Consider the following 19,671-nt stretch of genomic DNA (forward strand, 5'->3'; position numbering starts at 1 on the left):
TGACGCGCAGTCCTCCGGCGCCTTTCACATCCGCCTTCAGTGGCAAGAAACAGAAGCCAGGACATTCGCACTGGCAGCGTGGGCAGGCCCTACCCCACACGATGCACTCTCACAAGGCGCCACCACCGCCACCACCTCCGTTCCAGCTGCAGGATCCTCCCACCATCCCACTTCCGCAGACACTTGGCCATGCCTCCTACCGGCCGCTACGAGCCCACAGCCCGCAAAATGATATTCACGTCGTAGTTCTGCACGTCGAGGGTGTGCCGCCCAACGTCGCGCAGCCATTTCCGCAGTTCAGCTAGACGGCCCGTATCCACCACCCACGCATCCAGTGGCAGGCGTCGCTTACCACCAAACGCGTCGTCGCTGAACGGCTCCCTCCTTGTGTGAGGCTCCATGAGCTCCTTCATGGACTCCACTCCCCACTTCTGCTGCATATATGCGTACTGCACCCCGGCATAGAAAGCTTTGCGACAGTCGCGCTGTAGTGCCTGGCCCTCTGGGGATAGTGCCGGCCTCGCCGCTGCCTGGCGAAGCCCCGATCGCCTCTCCGCGTCGTCATTGTTGTCGCCAGCCGTACCGCGTTGATTGGTGCAATCAAGGTCGAAGGAGATGACCTGATCGTTCATCGCTGGGTCACGGTCTTCGGCGAAGCCGAGTAGGTGGGCGCGCCAACGGTAGTCTGTGTCGTCGTAAAGAATAGGAAAGAAGTTCTCATCAAAGAAGCCGACCGTCAGCACAGCCAGGCGAGAGAGGAAGACGGTTGTGTACTCACCGTGGCTGTTGGCAAATATGAAGGAGGTGTGCCCCCGCATCAGCTCCACGCGCTTCGTAGGCACCATGTACCGAATGCGGTCCGGCAACAACGCGGACGTCACGACGACCGGTTTTCGGCCGCGCTCCTGCGGCAGCGGGGTTCCCGGCACAAGCGGCGCGCGCAAGCCGTAGGGCTGCTGGAGCAACGGCGTGTATTCGTTCGGCTCCGCCACCACCTCCTTCGCCAGAGTTTCAATGACCTCCATGTCCTTCGCCGTCCTCTTGTAGGCTCTTGCAAGAGTCTGCTCGAGCGACGATGAGAGGAAGCGCACGTCGTTATGCAGAATGTGCACAAAAGGCACCTCTGAAAACGGATGGCCCAGCGCCTCACGCAGACCGGCATTGACGGCACCGGCGAAGCCGATGTTGTCGAGAAACTGGAGAACCGTCAGTCGGGTCGTAAAGGCGAACACGCGACGCAGCAACCCGAAAAACGGGGTCACCTCAGGTGTGTCACCGTTCTGTGCAAGTACGATATGGCGGTAGGGCACCGTCAAGTTGCAGATCAGCGCCTTGAGGTCCTGTGTGTTTTCCAGTGTGACAGAAATGAGACAAGGCGCATACCTCTCGGAGGCGATGTCGTCCCGCGCCGCTTCGGCTCCTGTGTCGGGGCTGACAGAGAGAAGGGCGCCGAGACAGCGGGCGAACTCGATAAACGATATGCGGCGCTCCAGCGGACGAAGCGGGAAGACGTCAAGAGCGTCGAGTTGGGCAAGCTCTGCGGCGTATCTAACATGTAGCTCGCCTTCGCCGCGTTGGCGTCCGTCAGTGTGCTGCGCGGCGCCGGAGTTGGTGTATGTGATCCCCGTAGAGGCCTCACCTGCCGTACGCGCGGTAGTGCCTCCCTCGTCCAGCGCCGAATTCAGCGATGGAGCTCCGGCGGCGCTCGCAGTTAGAGCACTCGGAGAGGAGACGAAGACGGCGTGAAGGGAGTTGGACCCCACCGGCATCCCTTGTTCGATCCATCGCGGGGAGCGCGACGAAAGGGGCTCTGGCGCCCGTGAAACCGCAGGCCTTGCAGCATCACTCTTTAAGGCGCGGGGCAGCACGAAGAGGCCCACAAGGAGGCACACCAGCGTGAGCGCGCTGGCCAGCAGAATCAGTCGCCGAAGGGGATTCCTGAAACGCGGGCGGTGACGGAAGGGTTTCAGCCTACTGCGCATGGCCGCCCTCGGACAGATGCCGAGACGCGCACGCCCGCCTTGAAGCTGTGTGTGGTAGGCGTCCCTCTCAACGCCGAAAATGAGGGGAAGAAGAGGCGCAGCAGAGAGTGTGCATGCTGCACCAGTTGGGAAGAAAAAGAGGAGCAGCGAGCGCGGGGGGGCAGTGGCGAGACGGGTGCACGTCATGAAGACGAGAGTGAGCAATGAGGAGCGGGAGAGGGGCATGGGAGGGTACTTCTGGGCGACGAGGGGCCGTGCAGGTGCGCACCTACAGCGGATAGCGCCGAATCTGAGCGGCAGCGCGAATAGGAAGAAAAACAAAAAAAACGGAAGGCGCTCCGCTCCCCTCAGCATGGCTTAGCCCACACGCACACAAGCATTTTTTTTGCTGCTGCTGTTGTTGTTGAGAAGCGTCATCTCCGCTGAGCAATGGAGTCGGTGCTTACGCCAAGTCGAATGAAACGGGAGAGCGAATAGGGCGGGCTCGTTATGCCGTCTCCACGCGTGGAACAAAGATGCGAGGCCTTAGTCTCTCGCACGCACCCCTGCACGACGAGGCGCAAGCACACCGAGAAGGACGGGCATGGCGTACAACCTTAAGGGAGATTGAGAGAGACAGTGGTGGACGCTCTGTCTAATGAGCCGAGGACAGAAGAGGGAGGAGAAAAAAAATGGCAGGACAGAGAGGGAAAACAGCGGCAGAAACGCACAGACACAAAACGAGTCTCTCCATGCGCCAATGCGGCGGAACGGAGATGGGGGAGGGGTGTGTAGTGGGAAGGTTAGTGGTCGCTGTGGCCGGGGGGGGATCGGTGCACGCAACCGAGGGGGGCACGGGTGGCATTGGGGCATCGATACCCAAAAAGAGGGCCGACTCTCGTGTGACCGGTGTGTATGCGTGTCTATAAGGAACGGAAGTTATATGGAAGAGCGGTTACGCGATCGATTGACACCGAAATAGAGCTATGGACAGCATATTCTCATGCGCAGATGCGTGTGTGACAGCGGCGCCAGCCATCCCGGATGTGTGTGTGTGTGATTTGGGAGGGGGGGTCAGACGATTTGCGATCGCTTCGATACACAAAAAGCCGCGACGGCGAAGACTACTGAGGCGCGGCGGCACCTCTACCGCTGTGGCAGGGCCTCCCCCTGCTGCTGCTGACGCTGCTGCACCGCCCTCTCCTTCAGCAAGCGGTCGTAGAAGACTTGATTCACCGGCACCTCCGTGCGTGTCGTGCCGACAAAGACGCTATGTATCACCCGCGCCTCCACATCGGCCACCACCGCCGGACAGGAGGACTCGTTCGCGACGAAGAGGTAGAGAGCATTGCCGGGGTGTGCAAAGATGTCGAGCGGCACCGCCTGCGCATCCCAATGCTGCGCTGTTACGCCGACCATCATCAGACCGCGGCGATCCGACAGGACGGTGGCGGCGGCGAGAACGTCGTCTGCAAACTCCACGGTCAGCGACGGTGGTGCCTCCAACAGTCCGCCTGCATCTCGAAGCATAGAGGGCAGCACAACAGCACTGCAGCCGTAGCGCACGGCAGCCGTAAAAGCCACGTTCGCCTCCCGAACGTCGACCGCGCCCGCCACCGCAGCGACAACTTCACCGCGCAGCGTGGAGTCTTTCACTGAGATTAGTCGGCCCGCGGTGGTGCCATTAGACCGGGCGTGAGGTACACGCGGCGGCGGCGACACCGAGGAGGAGGCAGCAGACGCTGCTGCTTCGGGGGATTCGCTCGCTCCATTGTAGCCATTCTCTGTATGCGGTGGCGACGGCGATAAGGACACCGGCAACGAAGGTGCTGCGTCGGCATCGGCGTCCAACCCAGTAGCCTTGTAATCTTCCCAGCCACCATTCTGCACCGCAGCATCCGCAACGTGCCGGTGCGTTAGCGGCGCCTGCGTTGTCGAGCGAGACCGACCGTTCGAGTTGCCGAGGTGTTCCTCCGGTGAGCTCGGAGAAACGTCATCGGCGAACGATGCACTCACACGTGGCTCTAAAGGAAACGCATTCGTCGCCGCGGCGATGTCGACCGGTGGGACGGTGAGATGGGCCTGCTGCGACTTGGAACCGCCACCGGCAGCGCTTGCGCGGCTCATCGGCGCAGACGCTGCTCCCTGTGAAGCCGGTAGTATGTCTATTGACGCTGACGGCGCACTCGCGTTCCCCGGTGACGCCGACGACGCCTGGATCGGACTGGCGTCCATGATCAGTGATGGGCGTGTGTGTGACGGGGTCTTCACGTCGGCGGAGGCGACATCAACGTCGTCGGCGTCCCGTTGGGGACGCAGCATCTCCGTCACGTTCCCTGGCCTTGGCCGGACGCACTGCGCCACCTTGAAGACGACGATGGAGAAGATCGGAAGGAAGAGCGCGACCGGAATCGCCGGCCCCGTCCTCTGCCAGGACTGCCACACCTCCTGCACGCCCGAGCTGACCTGCGCTGCCATGGCGCCCGCCGCCGCTGTCGCGGCAGACTCCCGCTGTTGTCTCTGCATCGTCTCCGACAGTATTGGGATGCCGTAACGGCGAAGCATCCACGCCGCCGGAACCTCCAGCACGCTCGGCAGCGAGGCGCGCACATCGCGCAGCCATTCTGGCACGCTCAGGCATCCGGACGGCAGGCTCGGGTCGATACCGCCACACCTAGCAGCACTATCTGCGTAGCCGCCCATAGAAGAATCGGCAATGCTGACGCTGCTGTCGACGAAGCGCTTCGCAAAGGTCGTGGTTAGCCGGCAGACACTCCCGACTGCGCCGCTGCCCGCTGTGGCGAAGGCGAGGTAGTAGAGGGGACGCCGCAGGAAGTGTAACGTGGCCCGCATGCCGACCACGTATTTGTTCTCGTAGTAGAGCGAGGCAAAGGTCGAACTCAGCTCCGACTGAGGGGAGCGCAGTGCAGAGTCGCCGTAGGTCAGGGAACCGTAGCCGCTCGAGTAGTCTTCATCATCGTAGCCGAACGAGTTAGAGGCGGCTCCCCCGTTCGAATAGTAGCTGGCGGTGCCTGTGTAGTCCTCCGAGTTCGCACGTAGGACGCTTGTGCGCGAGTGGGTAAGGTACGTACGACTGACAGAGCTGTAGTCGAGGGAGGAGACGGCGTCTTCCGAAAGCTGGCTGGACGGGTCGTAGTCTTCATCGCCATCTCCCGAGTAGATGGACATCGAGCTCTCCTCCACGTCAAGCGGGATGGAGTCGTTGTGGGAGCCGGCGCCCGCGCCGCCCTTCGCGTTGCTGCTCATGGTCAGAGCCCCCAAATGCAATCAGCGCCGGCGCTTTTTTTTTAGCGTGCGCGTGGCAAGAGCGGATTTTGGCGCAGGGGGGAGGGGTCTGAGGAGGCCGAATCGACACGGCCCGCAGTCACGCGTCAAGGGCGCAGTGTACGCTCCGGATGCCTCCCACACGCGCCAGCACTCACCGAAGCAAGTAAACGAGGGAGCTTTGCGGAGATGACGAAACACGAAAGCAAAGAGGCTCACGTGCTCGTGCTCGTGCAACCTCTGTGGGCGGACCTCTCGAAGCTGCAATACACATAGACGAGGCATCGTGTCATTTATATATATATAGTGTGTGTGTATGCGAGCGTGTACATGATGTGCAGAGAAGCACCGTAGGGAGGGCAGTGGGAAAAGGCGCTTTGTGTTTGCATGTCTGCGTCACCCTACACGCGCCCGCGTCGCGAGGGAAAAGGGCAAAAACGCCCGAGAAGGATGTGAAGCGCACCACAACCGCCAGCACCGCTTTGCCGAGATGCTTGCAGCCTTCATGCTTGAGCGCACCGCTTGCCTGCAGGGGAGAGGCGAGAGCATACAGGAAGATGACATGTCCTATTCTTTTTTTCCTGCTGTGCATCCACCCGCGCCCGCCGATAGCCGCGCTTCTCCCCCACCCCTTCTCTTTCACGAGCATCGGCCATGTACCGCCTGCATCCATGCAAGCGACACGGCACCTCATAAAGCAGTTTAATTCGCCGATGAGGAGAGCGGAGGGCTCCCCGCCCACCACTTCTTTGCTTGTGAGCACGCATGCGTGTCTTGTACACCCGTGCCACACCACACGCGTCCGCGCGCTTTACGGGAGAGTGAGCCACTCACGTGTCGAAAACGCCACCGCACCATCCGTCACCGCATGCACGGATCGACTATGTCATAGCAAAAATAGCGAAAGCACCGTCCGCCAAGCAGTCGATTCAGGCCAGCCGTCTCCTTTCCCTGTATCCCCCCTACTGCGTGCACTCCTCCACCTTCTGCAAGAGCTCCGTGTACACTGCTGCGCTGTGAATTTGTGGAACGAGTGAGAGCAGGCCACCAGTGAAGTGCCCCTTCGCCCGGCTCCCGATCAGAGTCAGGATCACCCCACCAGACTCCATCAGCTGAACCACTACGGCGTCGTGGTACTGAGCAGTGATGTGGGTGGGGGTACCGAGCCGCAGCTGCTCGAGATTTTGAAAGTACCGCGCGCCACTCACAGCGACGTTGCTCTCGATTGGAAGCTCGTCCTCCTGGCCATCACCGCTGCCGCTGGCACCGCCAGTGCCACCGCTTACCATGCCTGGCGTGCCGAAGCATGCGAGAATGGTGTTGCCCTGCTTGTCCGACACCACCACCTGGGTCAAAAGGCGCATGTGGATCAGCTGGTTGAAGTACTGCTCTACCGCAGTACCCGGAGCGTCCATCGTGGCGGTAAGCTACAGGAAAAGGAACGCCGATGTTGCCGGGCTGATATCGAGAAGAGGGGGAGAGGAGAAGTGCTTTTGTCAGTAGACCGCGCCGTCGTACGGACGCGAGTGCGCACACACACACACGATACGTCGACGGGGCAATCGCCTTTGGTGATAATACTTTACGCTGAAGGTGGTGTTGGGGAATAGGGAGAGGTAAGGGAGGAGAAAGGAGTACGCATGCGCCGAGGCCGACAGGAGAAGAGCAGCAGCTACATGCCTAGAGCCGAAACCGAAGAGGCAGCCAGTCGAAGAGAGAGGTAAGAGGGCCAGCGAGGGACCGACAGTCTCGAAGCCTGCACCCGCCTTTACTGGCACACGTGCCGTCCACTTCACACACATTCCCATTAGCAGAGGAGAGCAGAGGCAAGGCAAGGAGACGCACGAAATCGCACGCTTCTCTCTGGCACGTCGCCCTGTACCAGCGCCTCACCGTCGCGTATGTGAGGGTGCGCACAGAATGTCGGGTGAATCCTCTTGTCGCGGCACGAGTGGACGCCGTCGTCTGTAAACAGAAAGACAGAGAGCGAAATGGGCACCAAGCCCGTCAAAGGAATGTCGAGGGGCTTCTCATCCTCATCGACTCTCTCGTCGCTCACACACACACACCTCCACCCCTCCACACACAGAGACACAGACACAAACTTATAGAAGTGACCCGCACGCGCACAGGCACGCCTCCCTCACTCAAATGGCAGTCATGATGGGAGAAAAGGGGAGGCGAGAGCGCACCGCGACAGAGGAACGAGGCAGCCGCACAGGCTGCGGGAGGGGACGTGCGCATTGAGGTCGAGACAGAGAAGGAAGAGGGAGAGAGAGAGCTGCTGAGAGCGTGGCAGAAGGTGGGGACTGACGCGCACGCACACTCGCACAAACTCACTCTCGCCGCCTCTCTTACTTGCCGCCCTTGGGCGTCAGAGAGCCGTCGCCGTCGCTGTTCGATATCTCAGCTGCCCCGTCCACCAAGGTAGAGGGCTCGTCTTTCGATTCAATGCTATTCTCAGCCACCCCTGTGCCCGGCAACGGCTGCGTCAATGAATCGCGGCCCCGCTGCACCAACTCTTCTTTGGCGTTCTTTGAAGAGGCGAAGCCGACAGCGTTCGTCACCTCCACGGTCAGCCGTGTCGGCGCAATCGCCGCGTCCAGCATCATCACCTCCCCCGTGTCGTTGAAGAGATTTACCTGGATAGAGCCGCGTAGGAGCCCTTCGGGGCCGGAGAGAGTCGCGCCGCTCTCGAAGCAGTGCGACGCACCCGGCGGTAGCAGCGGGAAGTTGCCCACAACGCCGGGTCGGCCCATCTCCAGCACTTGAGCTTGTGCCGCATCGATCACGACGAGGTGGTGTGAGAGAACCTGCGCGTGCCACCTCTTTGAGTTCTTCGCCAGACCGCGGTTGCGGATGTACACATAATAGAGAAACAGATGCGCCTTTGCGTCGTCGCCCTGCGCCACGGACCTGCCGGAGGAGCTGCCGCCGCAGCGGTTAGCAGTCCTTCCGCGCTTCAGCGGCGTCGTTGACGCAAACGCGCCGCCCCTGCTCTGCTTGGCCAGGTGGTCGGCCACCGATGGCGACGTTGCCATTGTCGCCGAAGGGTTGGAGCAGACGTACTCCGTCGTAATCTCCACCTCGAGCACGTCCGTCTGGGTAACTGTCCGAGTCGGGATTTGGCGCACCAGCGCCTGCAGCTCCTCGCACGTGTTAGGGAAGCTGCGCGCCTCCGGCAGGGGCGTCGCCACTGCTGTCGAAGATGTGGGCATCGGTGACGTCGCGATGGCAGCGCTCTTCGTCGACTCCGCAGCGCCGCCGTTGTTGCTGACGCCGATGCCGCTGCTTTCAGCGCCCCGCTGCTCTGTTGGCCTCTCTTCACCCCTCTCATTATCGCCACTGGTGTAAACGCCCTCGTCCGTCCGCAACTGAATGACCTCGGAGGACTGCTGCTGCTGCTGCTGGTGAGACTCGTAGGCGTGCCGATGCGTGTTGAAGATGCTTGTCGCCGCCAGCGCCAAGAGCACATCGGTGATGGCGTAGAGGGCGAACTCGTTGCGTACGGCAAGCAAGTAAGAGGGCTCTGGCGGAACACAGAAGCGATACGGCGGGAAGGCCATATTAATGGGCTCGCACACGACGCAATGACGCGTGAAGTTCTGGATGCGTCGCCGCGAAGAGCGCTCGATCAGGATACTGCCACGAATGAGGTGGACGCCTTCCTCGTCGACCGGGTATGTCACAGCGGTAGTGTGGGCAGTCTCCCGGAACGTACTGGGCACGGGCGGGGCTGTTGCTGGGCCTCCAGCTGCCGAAGGCGGCAGGGGAGCGGGTGTGCCATCCGTTGCTGGCCTTGCAGCGGTGGCAGCGTCGGCGCTGCTCTGGTCTGCCGCGTCTGACATAACCCGCCGCAGTTCACGAATGCGGAACGCTGCGTTGGACGCCTTCAGCTCATTGAGGCGCCGAAGGGCATCAAAGGCAGCGCTCGTGCGCGCGCTCGTCGTGTCATGTGGGTAGCCGGCGATAGACGGGCGCAGAAAGCAGGTGCGCAAAATCGCGGCAAAGGTGCTGCCATAGCCGGCGTTGATGAAGTCGGTGCGGCTCACCAGAACGCCGAAGAGAGCAAAGCACACGTCATTCGGGTCAGCATACCTGTCAGAAACGGCCTTGCCGACGCGCAGCAGCTGGCGATATGCAGAGCGTGCAACGTGCATGGCACACCTATTTAGGGGGAGGAGGGGGAGGGGGAAAAATGGAGTGCAAGGCGGAGTCGGTGTCTGTACAGGGTGAGGACGGAACGAGGTGGATGCCGGGGCGAGAGGGGAGGTTTGACGCCTCAGTACCGGAAGGCCTTCATGTAGGCGCGAATCTACGATGTCGGCGCGGCCGCGGCGAAAGGAAACGCTGCGGAGAACTGTGTGTGTGTGTGTGACCCCAGCAGCAGCAGCAGCGAGCCGGCTTCGGAAAGAGAGGGAGAGAACAGGATAAGGTAAGGAGAGAGGCGAACAGAAGAGAGCCCCGCCGTGTGCCAACGCTTGCGTGGGTGGGGTCGGAAGGGGGAGGCGGAGGCGGAGGGGGGAGCAGCGCCACTGAGTAGAAAAAGGGAAGAAGATGCAGAGACCACCGCAAGGGCGAAGGGGGCGGTGATGGTGCCCTTTCAATAGCGAAAAAGAGGAGGAAGGGACGGAGAAAGAGAGGGCGCAAGGCAGGGAGAGTGGCGCTGCTCGCATACGTAGCCGAGCCTTTGTAAGCTCGATGCGCGTGCCGCTCAGAGAGGAGAAGGTAGAGATGAGGGCCGCCGTGCTTGAGAGCTACAACGCCACCTGATACACCAAGACTCACTGTTCAAAGAAGGAGAGGGTGAGAAGGCCGCAGTCCCGCCAGCAACGATGGAGGTGGCCGTTGTTTTTTTGCTGTGAGGGTCGACGCGAAGGCATGAGGAGAGAGTGGGACGAAGAAAAGTGATGATGGCGAGATAGCGACAAAGGGAGAGGGAAGCGATGGACAGAGCTCATACTCGGCCGCGTCGCCTGACAACGGGGAAAGGGGTAGAGGGGTAAAGCGAAGAGGACGGCTTGTGCTGAGAGAAAGAGAGAGGAGTCGTGCAGCAGAAGGCACAACTGCATGACCCCCCCCACGTGCGCTGAAAGGTGGTCGAGGGTAAAACGCGTACGAGCCCGCTCCTCCATGAAGAATCGCACAGGAATCATGCGATCCGCAAGCGCCCTTATCAACCGTCAAATGGCGGCCCCGAACGAGGCTACAGCCGCCGCCACCGTCCCCCTCCACACACACACACCTTCGCTCCCTCTTTGGCCCCGTTGCGACGTGGTCGCCAACGCAGTCGTGTGCCCCACAAGGGCTTCCAGCATCGTTTCCTTCCCCTTCTCTCGTTACAGAACACATTCGAGCCCCCTTAAGCGTCTTCGTTTACGTGGCTGCGGTTCGAATGTGCTGTTGCTGCTACGCTTAGTGCACCTGTGAGAGGGCAAATCCAGGCGATACTCGAGCTTCGTCTGCCTCTGCCTCTGCCCGCGGCCTTCGCCACGCGTGTGGCCGTCCGTCGGCAAAGAGTTGCATGAAAAAAAAGAGGAGGAAAAAAGCGAGCGGAAGTCAAAAGAACGGCCGCGGGGAGGGAGGAGAGCGCCTTCGCTTTTGTTGGGCCCCGTCACGGGTGAGTCCTCTCGCGCAACGACAGCGATCGCCGGAGGGAGGGGGGAGGAGAAGACAGAACCGTCTTCCGCTACACACCATCATCGAGTGCTTATCAAGTTCGCCGCAGGTGGCGTGAGAAAGGGCAGAGGGCGAAGGAAAGCGCTGCTGACTGGCTCTCTGGTCTCCTCCATTTTCACATCCCACACCAGCGGCCATTCGCTTCCCACTACAGCACAATTTCTTCCTCCGTTCTGAGCGGGCGAACCCGCGGCGCTGGTAAGCCGCCTGCGCTGCCTTCCTCAGCGTCAGGAAGGTGCGCCGCGGTGTTGGCGGCAAAGACACCACCACTTTTGTCATCCCGACCCTCTCCCCTCTGCGTTGAGGACTCCAGCGGCGAAGGAGCTGACTTGGGGGACCGACAGTAGTAACGCAAGAGCATCTGCATGGATGCGTCCTGCATCGCTGACATGAGCGTCTCGCCCTTCCCCTCACCTAGGCAGTGGCAGCCGGCGTAGAGGCGGCAGACTGTGTACTCCACCTGTCGATACTGCTGCGCGTTGTGCAGCGAGGCATAGTTGTTCGTCTCCTGCACATCCACGATGCGGCGCACAGCCTGGTCAACGTCGATCGGTGCTTGTCGCAGTTTCTCTGACAGCTGAGGTGCATAGCGAAGCACAAGTTGCGCCTCCTTGAAGGCGTTGGTGCTACACGACTCCAGCGCGTGAAGCAGCAGCGGTGGCGCAAGATGGCGGTGGTCCTCCGCGTGCCTCTCGAGCGTTTCATCGCGGAGCATCTGAGTGCCATGCGCACCGCCACTCGATTCGAACTGCTCGCGCCGCCGGTCGGCCCGGTCGTTCATGGGGTGTGTACGGCCCTCCAACACCTCCTCCTCGTCTGTAGTTCGGGACTTGACCCGCGCTAGCTCCTCAGCGACGCGGCGGCGGAGCGCTGCCACACTCACATCACTGCCATTCAAAGGCAAAGGCACATGTGAACTCCCCGAGGGATCCACTGCGGCAGCATCTGCAGGAGCGTCTTGCTCAGAAACGGAGGAAGCGATGGCCTCTGCGGCCTCAACGATCTGGCGGAGGCGCGCATGGCGGGCCAGCTGCCCGGCGAACAGCTGATAGATGAGCGGACGAACGCGGGCGTGGGGGTCGCCGGAGGTCTCTGCCATCTCAACAAAGGCGACGAAAGCAAAGAGAAAGCTGCGAACCCACTGCATGCGCGGGTGCAGGTCCTCCTTGTGAACTGGGAACAGTTTCAGCCGTCCTGCGGCGGAGCGCAGCACCGCCCGCCAGTACCACCGACGCTGCGCCGCCACGCCCTTCTCGATGCGCTGCAGGTGCGCCGCGGCCTCCCTCCGTGCGATGCGCATGCGCTCTGAGAGGACGTTAAGTTCACGCCACATTGCGATGTCGCTTTCTACGCCACAGTGTTCGGCGAGGCCGATCCGCATGGCGATGCGGCCGCAAGGCAGCAGCCCTGTCGTCTCGTGCAGCAGTTGCTGCACGTGCTTTGAGCGCAGCCGCGGATACGCGGAGTAGGTGAGTTCCAGCAAGACGGAGCGGACCAGCGCATCCCCGCGCAGCGCAAGGGCGCCGTGCACGGGGGCGTTGAGGGGTGTGTGGTCAAGCATCGACCACATCTGATCCACTTCACGAATGGAGAGCGCATGCGCAGCAGCAGCGGAGGCGACGAACGATGCCGAGACCGGCGGTGCGCTCGCTGGGAAAGCACGCGAGTACAATGGGGAGCTGTGATTCCGGGAGTCATTGTCAAGTGACGAGCCCGGCTCCGCTGTCGATGTCCCGGCTGAAGGAGCTTCTGCACCGGGGGGCGAAGCTTGCGTTTGAGCATCACGTCGTAGAGCTGCGCTAGCGGTGTCGTGGGCCTTCACGAGTGACTCCAGCGCCCGCGCCGCCGGGGGCGTTAGAGCGGCATCGCAGAACAAGTTCTGCGCCTCGCAGGCACCCATCAGCAGCCGGTACACGTCCCCCACACTACGCTCCTTTGGAACACTCCCGAGCTGCACGGCGCCGCGAAGTTCGGCGCGGCGCCGCTGGCGGTTTTGCGCCTTTACCCTCATGAAGAGCGGATTCGGCTGCCGCTCGTTGCTGTGAACATCACTCGGATCCACCGGCATCACCAGCCGGCGTGGGCGGAAGCGCGGGAAGTAGCGGGAAGGCTTTCCATCGAGATCCACCTTGCTGCACCATAAGCGCAGTGAGCGCCGCATTTTAGACGTGTCGACGTCGCTGGGTGAGTGGGTCGCTTAGAGTGGAAAGAGTCGAGGACAGTTGCAAGGGAAGACGGAAAAGAGGTGAAGGGGGCAGTAGCGCAACAGCAGCGTGCCCTCACTCCGTTACGGCAGGCACGCGCTGGCCACGAGAGGTGTAAAAAAGAGCCGCGGAAGAAGCGAGCTGAGCGGCTCAGCGGCACGCGGGGGAACAAATCCACGCAGGCCGAGGGAAGGGAGGGGGTGGACAACAGAATCGGCCGACGGAAAAGATTGTCTCTGCATGCGGGGCCGCTTTTGGCAATGCTGCGTGCGCACCGGGCTGATAATGAACATCAGAGATAAAGATTGAGGGTGGTGGCGGGCGGGCATCCGCCACGCCACCGTGGTGCGCCGCGCGACGGCGATTTCGACCCCGTGAAGGTGAGCGGCTGCGCCGTTCTCTGGGCCGTTCGCCGCGCTATATTTCTTCACATTTCGTCGTGCGCATAACTTCAGCCGCATTCGTGTCACCAGAAGCGCACTCAACGAGTAGCGCCCCCGCACTCAAACACACGAACACGAACAGGCAGACGCACACTCGACCGCGGCAGGGCATCAAAGTCATCGATGAATCGTCAGCAAGTCAACCTGCACTTACAAACGCAGAGACACAGTCGTGCGCAGGAAACGCGTCTACCTCTTCTCCTATCGGCTCTGCTGGGCTTGGCGACACTTTTTCTCCGCCGCTGCCTTCGTTTTCTCTAGCTGCTGCATCTCACGCTTCAGTGATGCGTGCTTGGCGCGTAGATCGGTCAACTCCTTGTCCATCTGTAGGCGCTGTTGATGGACGCTGGCTTTGTCGGCCTCCAACTCGGTGATGCGCATCTGCGCCTTATCACGTTGGCGCTGTGCGAGGGCCTCGACGTCCTCCACCTTCATGACAGAGTTGGCGAACCCCTCGAACTGCTTCTCGTACACCTCGAGCTGCTGCTGCAGAGATGCCCGCGTCATGTCCACCGCGTTGCGCTCGCGCCGTACCAGCATGAGGCGTGCCTCCAGAAGCTCCACCTCTTTCGCTGCTTCCTGGTAGGCGACGATAAGCTGCTGATACTGCGCTGTGCGCCCCGTCAGCCCAGCCTGGAACTCTGCAAAACTCTGCTCGAATGTCTCCTTCTTGTGCGCCAGCGCCGCCTCCAACTCCTTCACCTCCGCCTCCACCGTCTCGACGTGCTCGCGACGCTTCTCACACTCTGCCCAGATATTCTGCACATTCTGATTCACGCGCTCCCGAACATCGCTGCGATAGGCCTCCATCTCGGGCTGCATCTTCTCCGTCAGCTGCTCCCGCTTCCTCGCAGCCTCTTGCAGGCTCTGGCAGATGTGTTTGGCCTTCTCCCCCTGCGCCTTGACTTTGCGCAAGTCCGTTCGCGCGTCGTCCACGACGCGCTCCTGCACTCCCAACTTCTTTTTCATGCTCGCCAGCTCCGCCTCAATCTTTTTTGTCCGGGCAATCTCCCGCTGCAGCAGGTTCTGGATAAAGGCCTCGCCATGCTCCGCCGCCAGGGCCTGCACCTTCTCCACCAGCACCGCACGGAGGGTCGCTTCGGCCATCTGGAGCTGCTCTCGCGAATAGTTGCTGAGGGAGGCCAACGCCGCTTCCTCAGCAGAGGCCGGCCCAGAAGTCGACGCCATGAGGCGCAAGGAGGAGTGGATGGGAGAACCGGGAGAGGGGGGAAGAGCTAACCAGTCGAGACTGCAGCTGGCACCCGTGAGGAGGTGCTTTCCCGTCTGCCTTGTTGCTCTCCAGCGGAAGGGAGAGGAGAGGGGGCTCGAGCGAATCAGAAGGGCCCAGACGGCTGCCGCGGCAGTGCTGTGCCCTTCAACCGGCGGGAGGGGGGAAGGTGTACGAGCCAACGAGTGCGAGCTGTCACCAATCCGGCGCAGAGTTGTGTGACGGTGTTTGATGTGGAGAGAGAAGGAAAGGTGCCAGTGAAAGCGGATGACAAGCCAGCGCAAAGACAGCTCGAACGCCCGCCAAGCTTGCACGTTGGATTTATGCGAAAGGGGAGACGAAAAGGCGCCAATGCTTTTTTTTCGTCGATGAAGATGACACGCAGAGGGTAAGGAGGAGGAGGGGAAGCCACAACAGTGAAAAGGGCTGTATAATGAAACAGAATCGCTGGACTCGCACGCGATACACTGAGAGAGGGGTATGTCTAGGAGGGACAGGGGGATGAGAAGACGCAGCGGTACACTGCACCTCTGTTTTTTTTGTGTGTGTAGAGGGGTGGGGAACGCAACTGCAAGAGAGAGGCAGAGAAGCAGAGAGAGAGGGATGGCGATCAGAGGTGGCACAAAAGCAGCTCGCGCTGTATTGCGTACACTTTCACTCATAGACTTCACATATTCGTGCGGTCTACGAAAGGGAGTCGGAGTTGTTGTGGCGTCTCCTCCTCCTACCTCGCTCGACGTCGCGGCACGCTACGGATCGGCCATATACAGCGGATTCGCAAGCGGCTCCGTCCGCATCCACGCACAAAAAACGTGGAAGAGAAGGCGCACACGGGGAGGCAGAGTTGAGAAGGAGCTGGCGTTGCGCTCCGCATCCTCCCACACACATACGCGCGCGCACACCTTTTTGACTGTGGTCATGCGTCAACAACTCTGGTGTACGGAGCTACACGCTCATGAAGCGGAGGGGTCGATGCGGGGACAAGAGGGGTACGAGGCCATTAGTACGGACCTCTCCCCCTCCCATACATGACGACACTAGGAGGGCCGCCGCCGCGTCCTGGTTCATTGGAACGGCCTCCGAGTAGAACAGAAGCGACAACAGCAGAAACGGAAGAAGAGGCAGGCGCAGCTCCTGTGCAGAGGCGACTTCATGTGACTGAGTGGGCGTGAGGAGAGGGCAACGGGTGTATCCCCCCCTCTCCTTGTACACGCATGGCAGCTGTATGTGTAAGCGTTCCTTCGGTACGGCACACACACACTCAGCCAGTATGCCGACACATAGGCAGAAACGGTTTGGCGCGCTCACCGAGGTAGCACAGAGTCCGACGTGTGAGGGATGTTCAGCTCGTAGTACCACAGAACCAAGTACGCTATGAGTGTCTTCAGGAACATCATGAGCGCCAGGTACGCCATCGCCCCTATGAAGAAGCCCCATGAGCGCAGCGGTGTCAAGGCCATCCAGGCATCCATGTACGCCATACCTCTGCGCACGTAGCCAGCCCGGCCCTTCCGCAGAGCCTCGCTCAGGATGAGATAGCTCTCCCATTCAAGTTGGACGCGCGGGCGACGGTCGCGCATTTCCCTGTAACAGTTGTAGACGACTCGCCAGTCGAATGGGTCCATGTTCGTATAGACCCGCATGAGGGCATTGTACGTCTTGGCCGTCACGCGACTGTGGCGCTCACGCGAGATCTTATCGAAGACGTCGATGGCGCGCGTCCACTGCGGTGGCACCTCGGTCGAGAGGCTTACAATCATCAGCTCGTAATTTCGGGCAGAGGGTCGCACGCCGCGCCTCTGCAGGTCGTCGAAGAGCGACTGGCAAGCCTTGGGCATGTCGCGCTGCAAACAGATCTCCATCAGCGCTGCGTACGAGTTCGGTGTCGGCGTCATGCGCTGTTTTGTCATGAGCTTGTAAAGTTCCATGCTTGCCCGCAGCTGCCCCCCGTTGATGAGAGCGGCAAGTAGCGCCTCATAGGTGGAGGCGTTAATGTGTAGCCCAGCCGCCTTGGCACCCTTCACAGCCGCCACGGCCAATGAATAGTCCTGCGGCGGCAGGTGCTCGATGTAGCGGCGCACCTGCACATTGCTGACGGTGCGCGCTTGCACGGAGCACGCAAACGCCTCCTCGACCTCGGCCGGTGTGTTGAGACGTACCTCACCACCATAAAGGTCGATCACGGTTGAGGTAACTGCACCGGTGGTACCAGCGCCAACTGCAGACGAGTGGCCCGCTGAGGGCACAGGGGCAGTCTCTGCAGGTTCGCTGGCAGCATCCGCGGGCATGGATGATGATGGAGGTGCGGCACCGAGGGTGACAGGCGACTCGGAGGGTGAAGGAGAAGAGCGCGCTATTGTATCGCTTGTGAAGCCACGGCGAGCAGCCCACAGAGCGCCACCGCCGAACCTCGCGACATCATTGCCACAAAAGACGAACCCTGCGGCGACAGGCCAGCACCTGCAGAAGGGCAACCCGCTGCGGTGCATAGAATGGGGTCAAAGCCAGGGAGGGCAGATGCCTGCGCTGGGGAAGCATACGCTAGCGACTATAGATGGACGTAGCTAAAGAGAGAATAGATATGTCACCCGTACACTTGCCGGTGTCTGTGAGTGCGCCCTCGCGCGTGTGTGCGTGGAAGCGAGTATAATGACGCCTGCGTCGCGCTGCTTGTCCCTTCTCTCCCCTCTCCCTCTATTGTACGACGAGAAGTGGATGAGGAGTGGACACGGCGTCCTTCTACCTGAAAGCCGCAGCGGAGGCAGGTGGAAGAGGCGCATCGAAGAGGGTCGATACGATGCTCAGTAGGGGTGCCCGGAAGAGAGTGAAAGAAATGGAAATGAAAGCGTGCACAAGACGGAAGGACACTCCTGCGGCAGGGACGCCGGCATGCGCAGGCGGCTAGGAGAGTGCACGGAGGGGGGCTGCAGCTCCGCTAAATGAAGAGCAGTGCTGCACGCCGTCACTTTTCCTTCTCATCCCCTCCCCCCAATCCACATCCGTTCCTCCTCACCTTACCTCTGCTCCTCATGAGCGTTGAGCAGCTCATGACACCTGCAGTGAGCGGCGAGGTCACCCGCAAGAGAGAGAGAGAGGGGACAGACATGCACGCGGTCAATAGCGCGTGATTACAGGTGAGAAGCGAAGGGGGAGAGAAGGCACCGAGACGGCTGCATCACAGTTACACACATAAGAAGAGACATATAAATGCATGGCTATCCCGCTCTTCATCACTGCCTCACCCTCTCCTGCGTATACACAAACATGCGTGTGTGTGTGTGTGTACTTATGTGTGTGGCTGTGATGCAGCCGTCGCAATGCGCCGACGAAGCCATAGCCCTTTGAACGAGAGAGCGTGTGACTGAAGGATGAGTCCTCAGATGCGTGTGGCACTGCTTACTAAGGGCGTGGAGTCTGCGCAGTCGCTTTCCCTACCTCTCGCCAGGGAAAGGGTCGAAAGAGAGAGAGAGTTCTGCCGAGGGAGATGACAGGAGGAAAGGGAAAGTGCGGTGTGCTGTGGCGCGGTACCGTGTGGCCAGCCCTGCGCATGTGTCAGACCCACCCGTCCGAACACACATCAGCACCTCATGCTACCGTCAACACCGTCCCTTCGGCTTCACTCTATCCCCTCGCCATGCTCGCCACCCTCGTCTTCAGGCAGCCGCTTACGTAGCCATGCATGTGTGCGCGCACACGGTGCCGATGACGAAGGAGGAATGAAGAAGGCAGAGAAGGTGTACCCAACCACCCCCACCCCATGCACTCACACCCACACCGACCCCACCACCACCCTGCCCCGCCCTCAACCGCAGCCTGCGCAAAAGGCGGCCGTGCGGCGGTGAAGTGTGCTTGATGTCTCTGTAAAGAAGCTCATGGGAGAGGGGGAGAGGGGCTTGCGCGTCGACACGAGACAGGCGTTGCTCAATAGATATAAATAAGCGAACTAAAAAAACAATTCTCTGTGCCAACGACGCTGTTCGGCGTGTCTGCAGGCGACGCCAAACCCCCCGAAATATATGTTTAAAAAAAAAAGTTAATGAACGCACAGACACACACAAAAAAGGGAAAGGTAACAACAGAGAGAGACGTACAATCGCCTAGTGGCGCCTACAGACGAAGCGAGCGCGAACAGCACACCGTCCATGAGTGGGGGAGAGAGTGGTGGTTGTGGTAGCTGCACGTTGACGTGACAAGGGGAGGGAAGGGAAAAAAAGAGGAAGCCTGTCCACGAGCCCCCCTCCCTCCCCCTCAGCCTACGCAGAGAAGCCTTACCTTTCTCCTCAGGTGTCCCCAACGATGACACCCTCGCTGCTGCTTCACCCTCTGTAACACTCCCTTCGGTCAACTCCATCTCCTGTGCGGCAGCGCATCTTCAGTCCCCCGTCCGCCGCACCGGTCTGCTCTCCGTGCGCTCCTCAGCCGCACAGCACGCCAAGCAGCATGCTCTCATCGTACAGGAAGAGATCCTCGCCATCCACCTTCACCGCAGAGCCGCCGTAATCGGGCAGCAGCACCGTGTCGTTCACCTTCACTGTCGGTGTCCACTCCTTCGACCCCGCCGCCACAGCCACAACGGTGCCCTCGTTAACCTTGCTGGCCACCTGCTCAGGAATCAGGATGCCGGCCTTCGTCTGCTTCGCCGCCTGCATGCGCCTCACCAGCACGCGCTGGCCAAGCGGCTGCAGCTTCTTCAGGGCAGGGGCAGTGAAGCGGAACATTCTGCGCGAAACGATGTGCGGGGCTGGGGAAAGGGGGGCAGTTTTTTTTTAGAGGAAAGCGGAGTTGCAGAGGGGAAAAAATCGCACGCGGTGGACGCTGACGCAGCTCAACGACGAGCAGCAGGGAGACGCCTTTGAGAGAGTTGGAAAGCG

The 19,671-nt window shown here is 60.9% G+C and overlaps 8 protein-coding genes across 8 annotated transcripts; all 8 read right to left on the reverse strand.

Annotated features, from left to right (window-relative positions):
* Positions 1-206: 206 nt before the first annotated feature.
* On the reverse strand, positions 207-2,168 carry LSCM1_04060 (uncharacterized protein; the record flags this gene model as incomplete). The annotated part of the gene is made up of 1 exon (XM_067321585.1): positions 207-2,168. The coding sequence occupies one exon, from the start codon at positions 2,166-2,168 to the stop codon at positions 207-209; it is 1,962 nt and encodes a 653-aa protein (XP_067177816.1).
* Positions 2,169-3,107: 939 nt separating this feature from the next.
* Positions 3,108-5,228, reverse strand: LSCM1_04061 (uncharacterized protein; the record flags this gene model as incomplete). Its single annotated transcript, XM_067321586.1, has 1 exon — positions 3,108-5,228. The coding sequence occupies one exon, from the start codon at positions 5,226-5,228 to the stop codon at positions 3,108-3,110; it is 2,121 nt and encodes a 706-aa protein (XP_067177817.1).
* A 980-nt stretch (positions 5,229-6,208) lies between these two features.
* On the reverse strand, positions 6,209-6,661 carry LSCM1_04062 (uncharacterized protein; the record flags this gene model as incomplete). Its single annotated transcript, XM_067321587.1, has 1 exon — positions 6,209-6,661. The coding sequence occupies one exon, from the start codon at positions 6,659-6,661 to the stop codon at positions 6,209-6,211; it is 453 nt and encodes a 150-aa protein (XP_067177818.1).
* Positions 6,662-7,600: 939 nt separating this feature from the next.
* Positions 7,601-9,406, reverse strand: LSCM1_04063 (uncharacterized protein; the record flags this gene model as incomplete). The annotated part of the gene is made up of 1 exon (XM_067321588.1): positions 7,601-9,406. The coding sequence occupies one exon, from the start codon at positions 9,404-9,406 to the stop codon at positions 7,601-7,603; it is 1,806 nt and encodes a 601-aa protein (XP_067177819.1).
* Positions 9,407-11,073: 1,667 nt separating this feature from the next.
* Positions 11,074-13,086, reverse strand: LSCM1_04064 (uncharacterized protein; the record flags this gene model as incomplete). Its single annotated transcript, XM_067321589.1, has 1 exon — positions 11,074-13,086. The coding sequence occupies one exon, from the start codon at positions 13,084-13,086 to the stop codon at positions 11,074-11,076; it is 2,013 nt and encodes a 670-aa protein (XP_067177820.1).
* A 687-nt stretch (positions 13,087-13,773) lies between these two features.
* On the reverse strand, positions 13,774-14,760 carry LSCM1_04065 (uncharacterized protein; the record flags this gene model as incomplete). The annotated part of the gene is made up of 1 exon (XM_067321590.1): positions 13,774-14,760. The coding sequence occupies one exon, from the start codon at positions 14,758-14,760 to the stop codon at positions 13,774-13,776; it is 987 nt and encodes a 328-aa protein (XP_067177821.1).
* Positions 14,761-16,104: 1,344 nt separating this feature from the next.
* Positions 16,105-17,289, reverse strand: LSCM1_04066 (uncharacterized protein; the record flags this gene model as incomplete). Its single annotated transcript, XM_067321591.1, has 1 exon — positions 16,105-17,289. One exon carries the CDS (start codon positions 17,287-17,289, stop codon positions 16,105-16,107), a length of 1,185 nt encoding a protein of 394 aa, XP_067177822.1.
* A 1,926-nt stretch (positions 17,290-19,215) lies between these two features.
* Positions 19,216-19,518, reverse strand: LSCM1_04067 (uncharacterized protein; the record flags this gene model as incomplete). The annotated part of the gene is made up of 1 exon (XM_067321592.1): positions 19,216-19,518. One exon carries the CDS (start codon positions 19,516-19,518, stop codon positions 19,216-19,218), a length of 303 nt encoding a protein of 100 aa, XP_067177823.1.
* Between the last annotated feature and the right edge of the window lie 153 nt (positions 19,519-19,671).

Source organism: Leishmania martiniquensis, chromosome 26, assembly GCF_017916325.1.
Source record: "Leishmania martiniquensis isolate LSCM1 chromosome 26, whole genome shotgun sequence".
NCBI classification, from domain to species: domain Eukaryota; phylum Euglenozoa; class Kinetoplastea; order Trypanosomatida; family Trypanosomatidae; genus Leishmania; species Leishmania martiniquensis.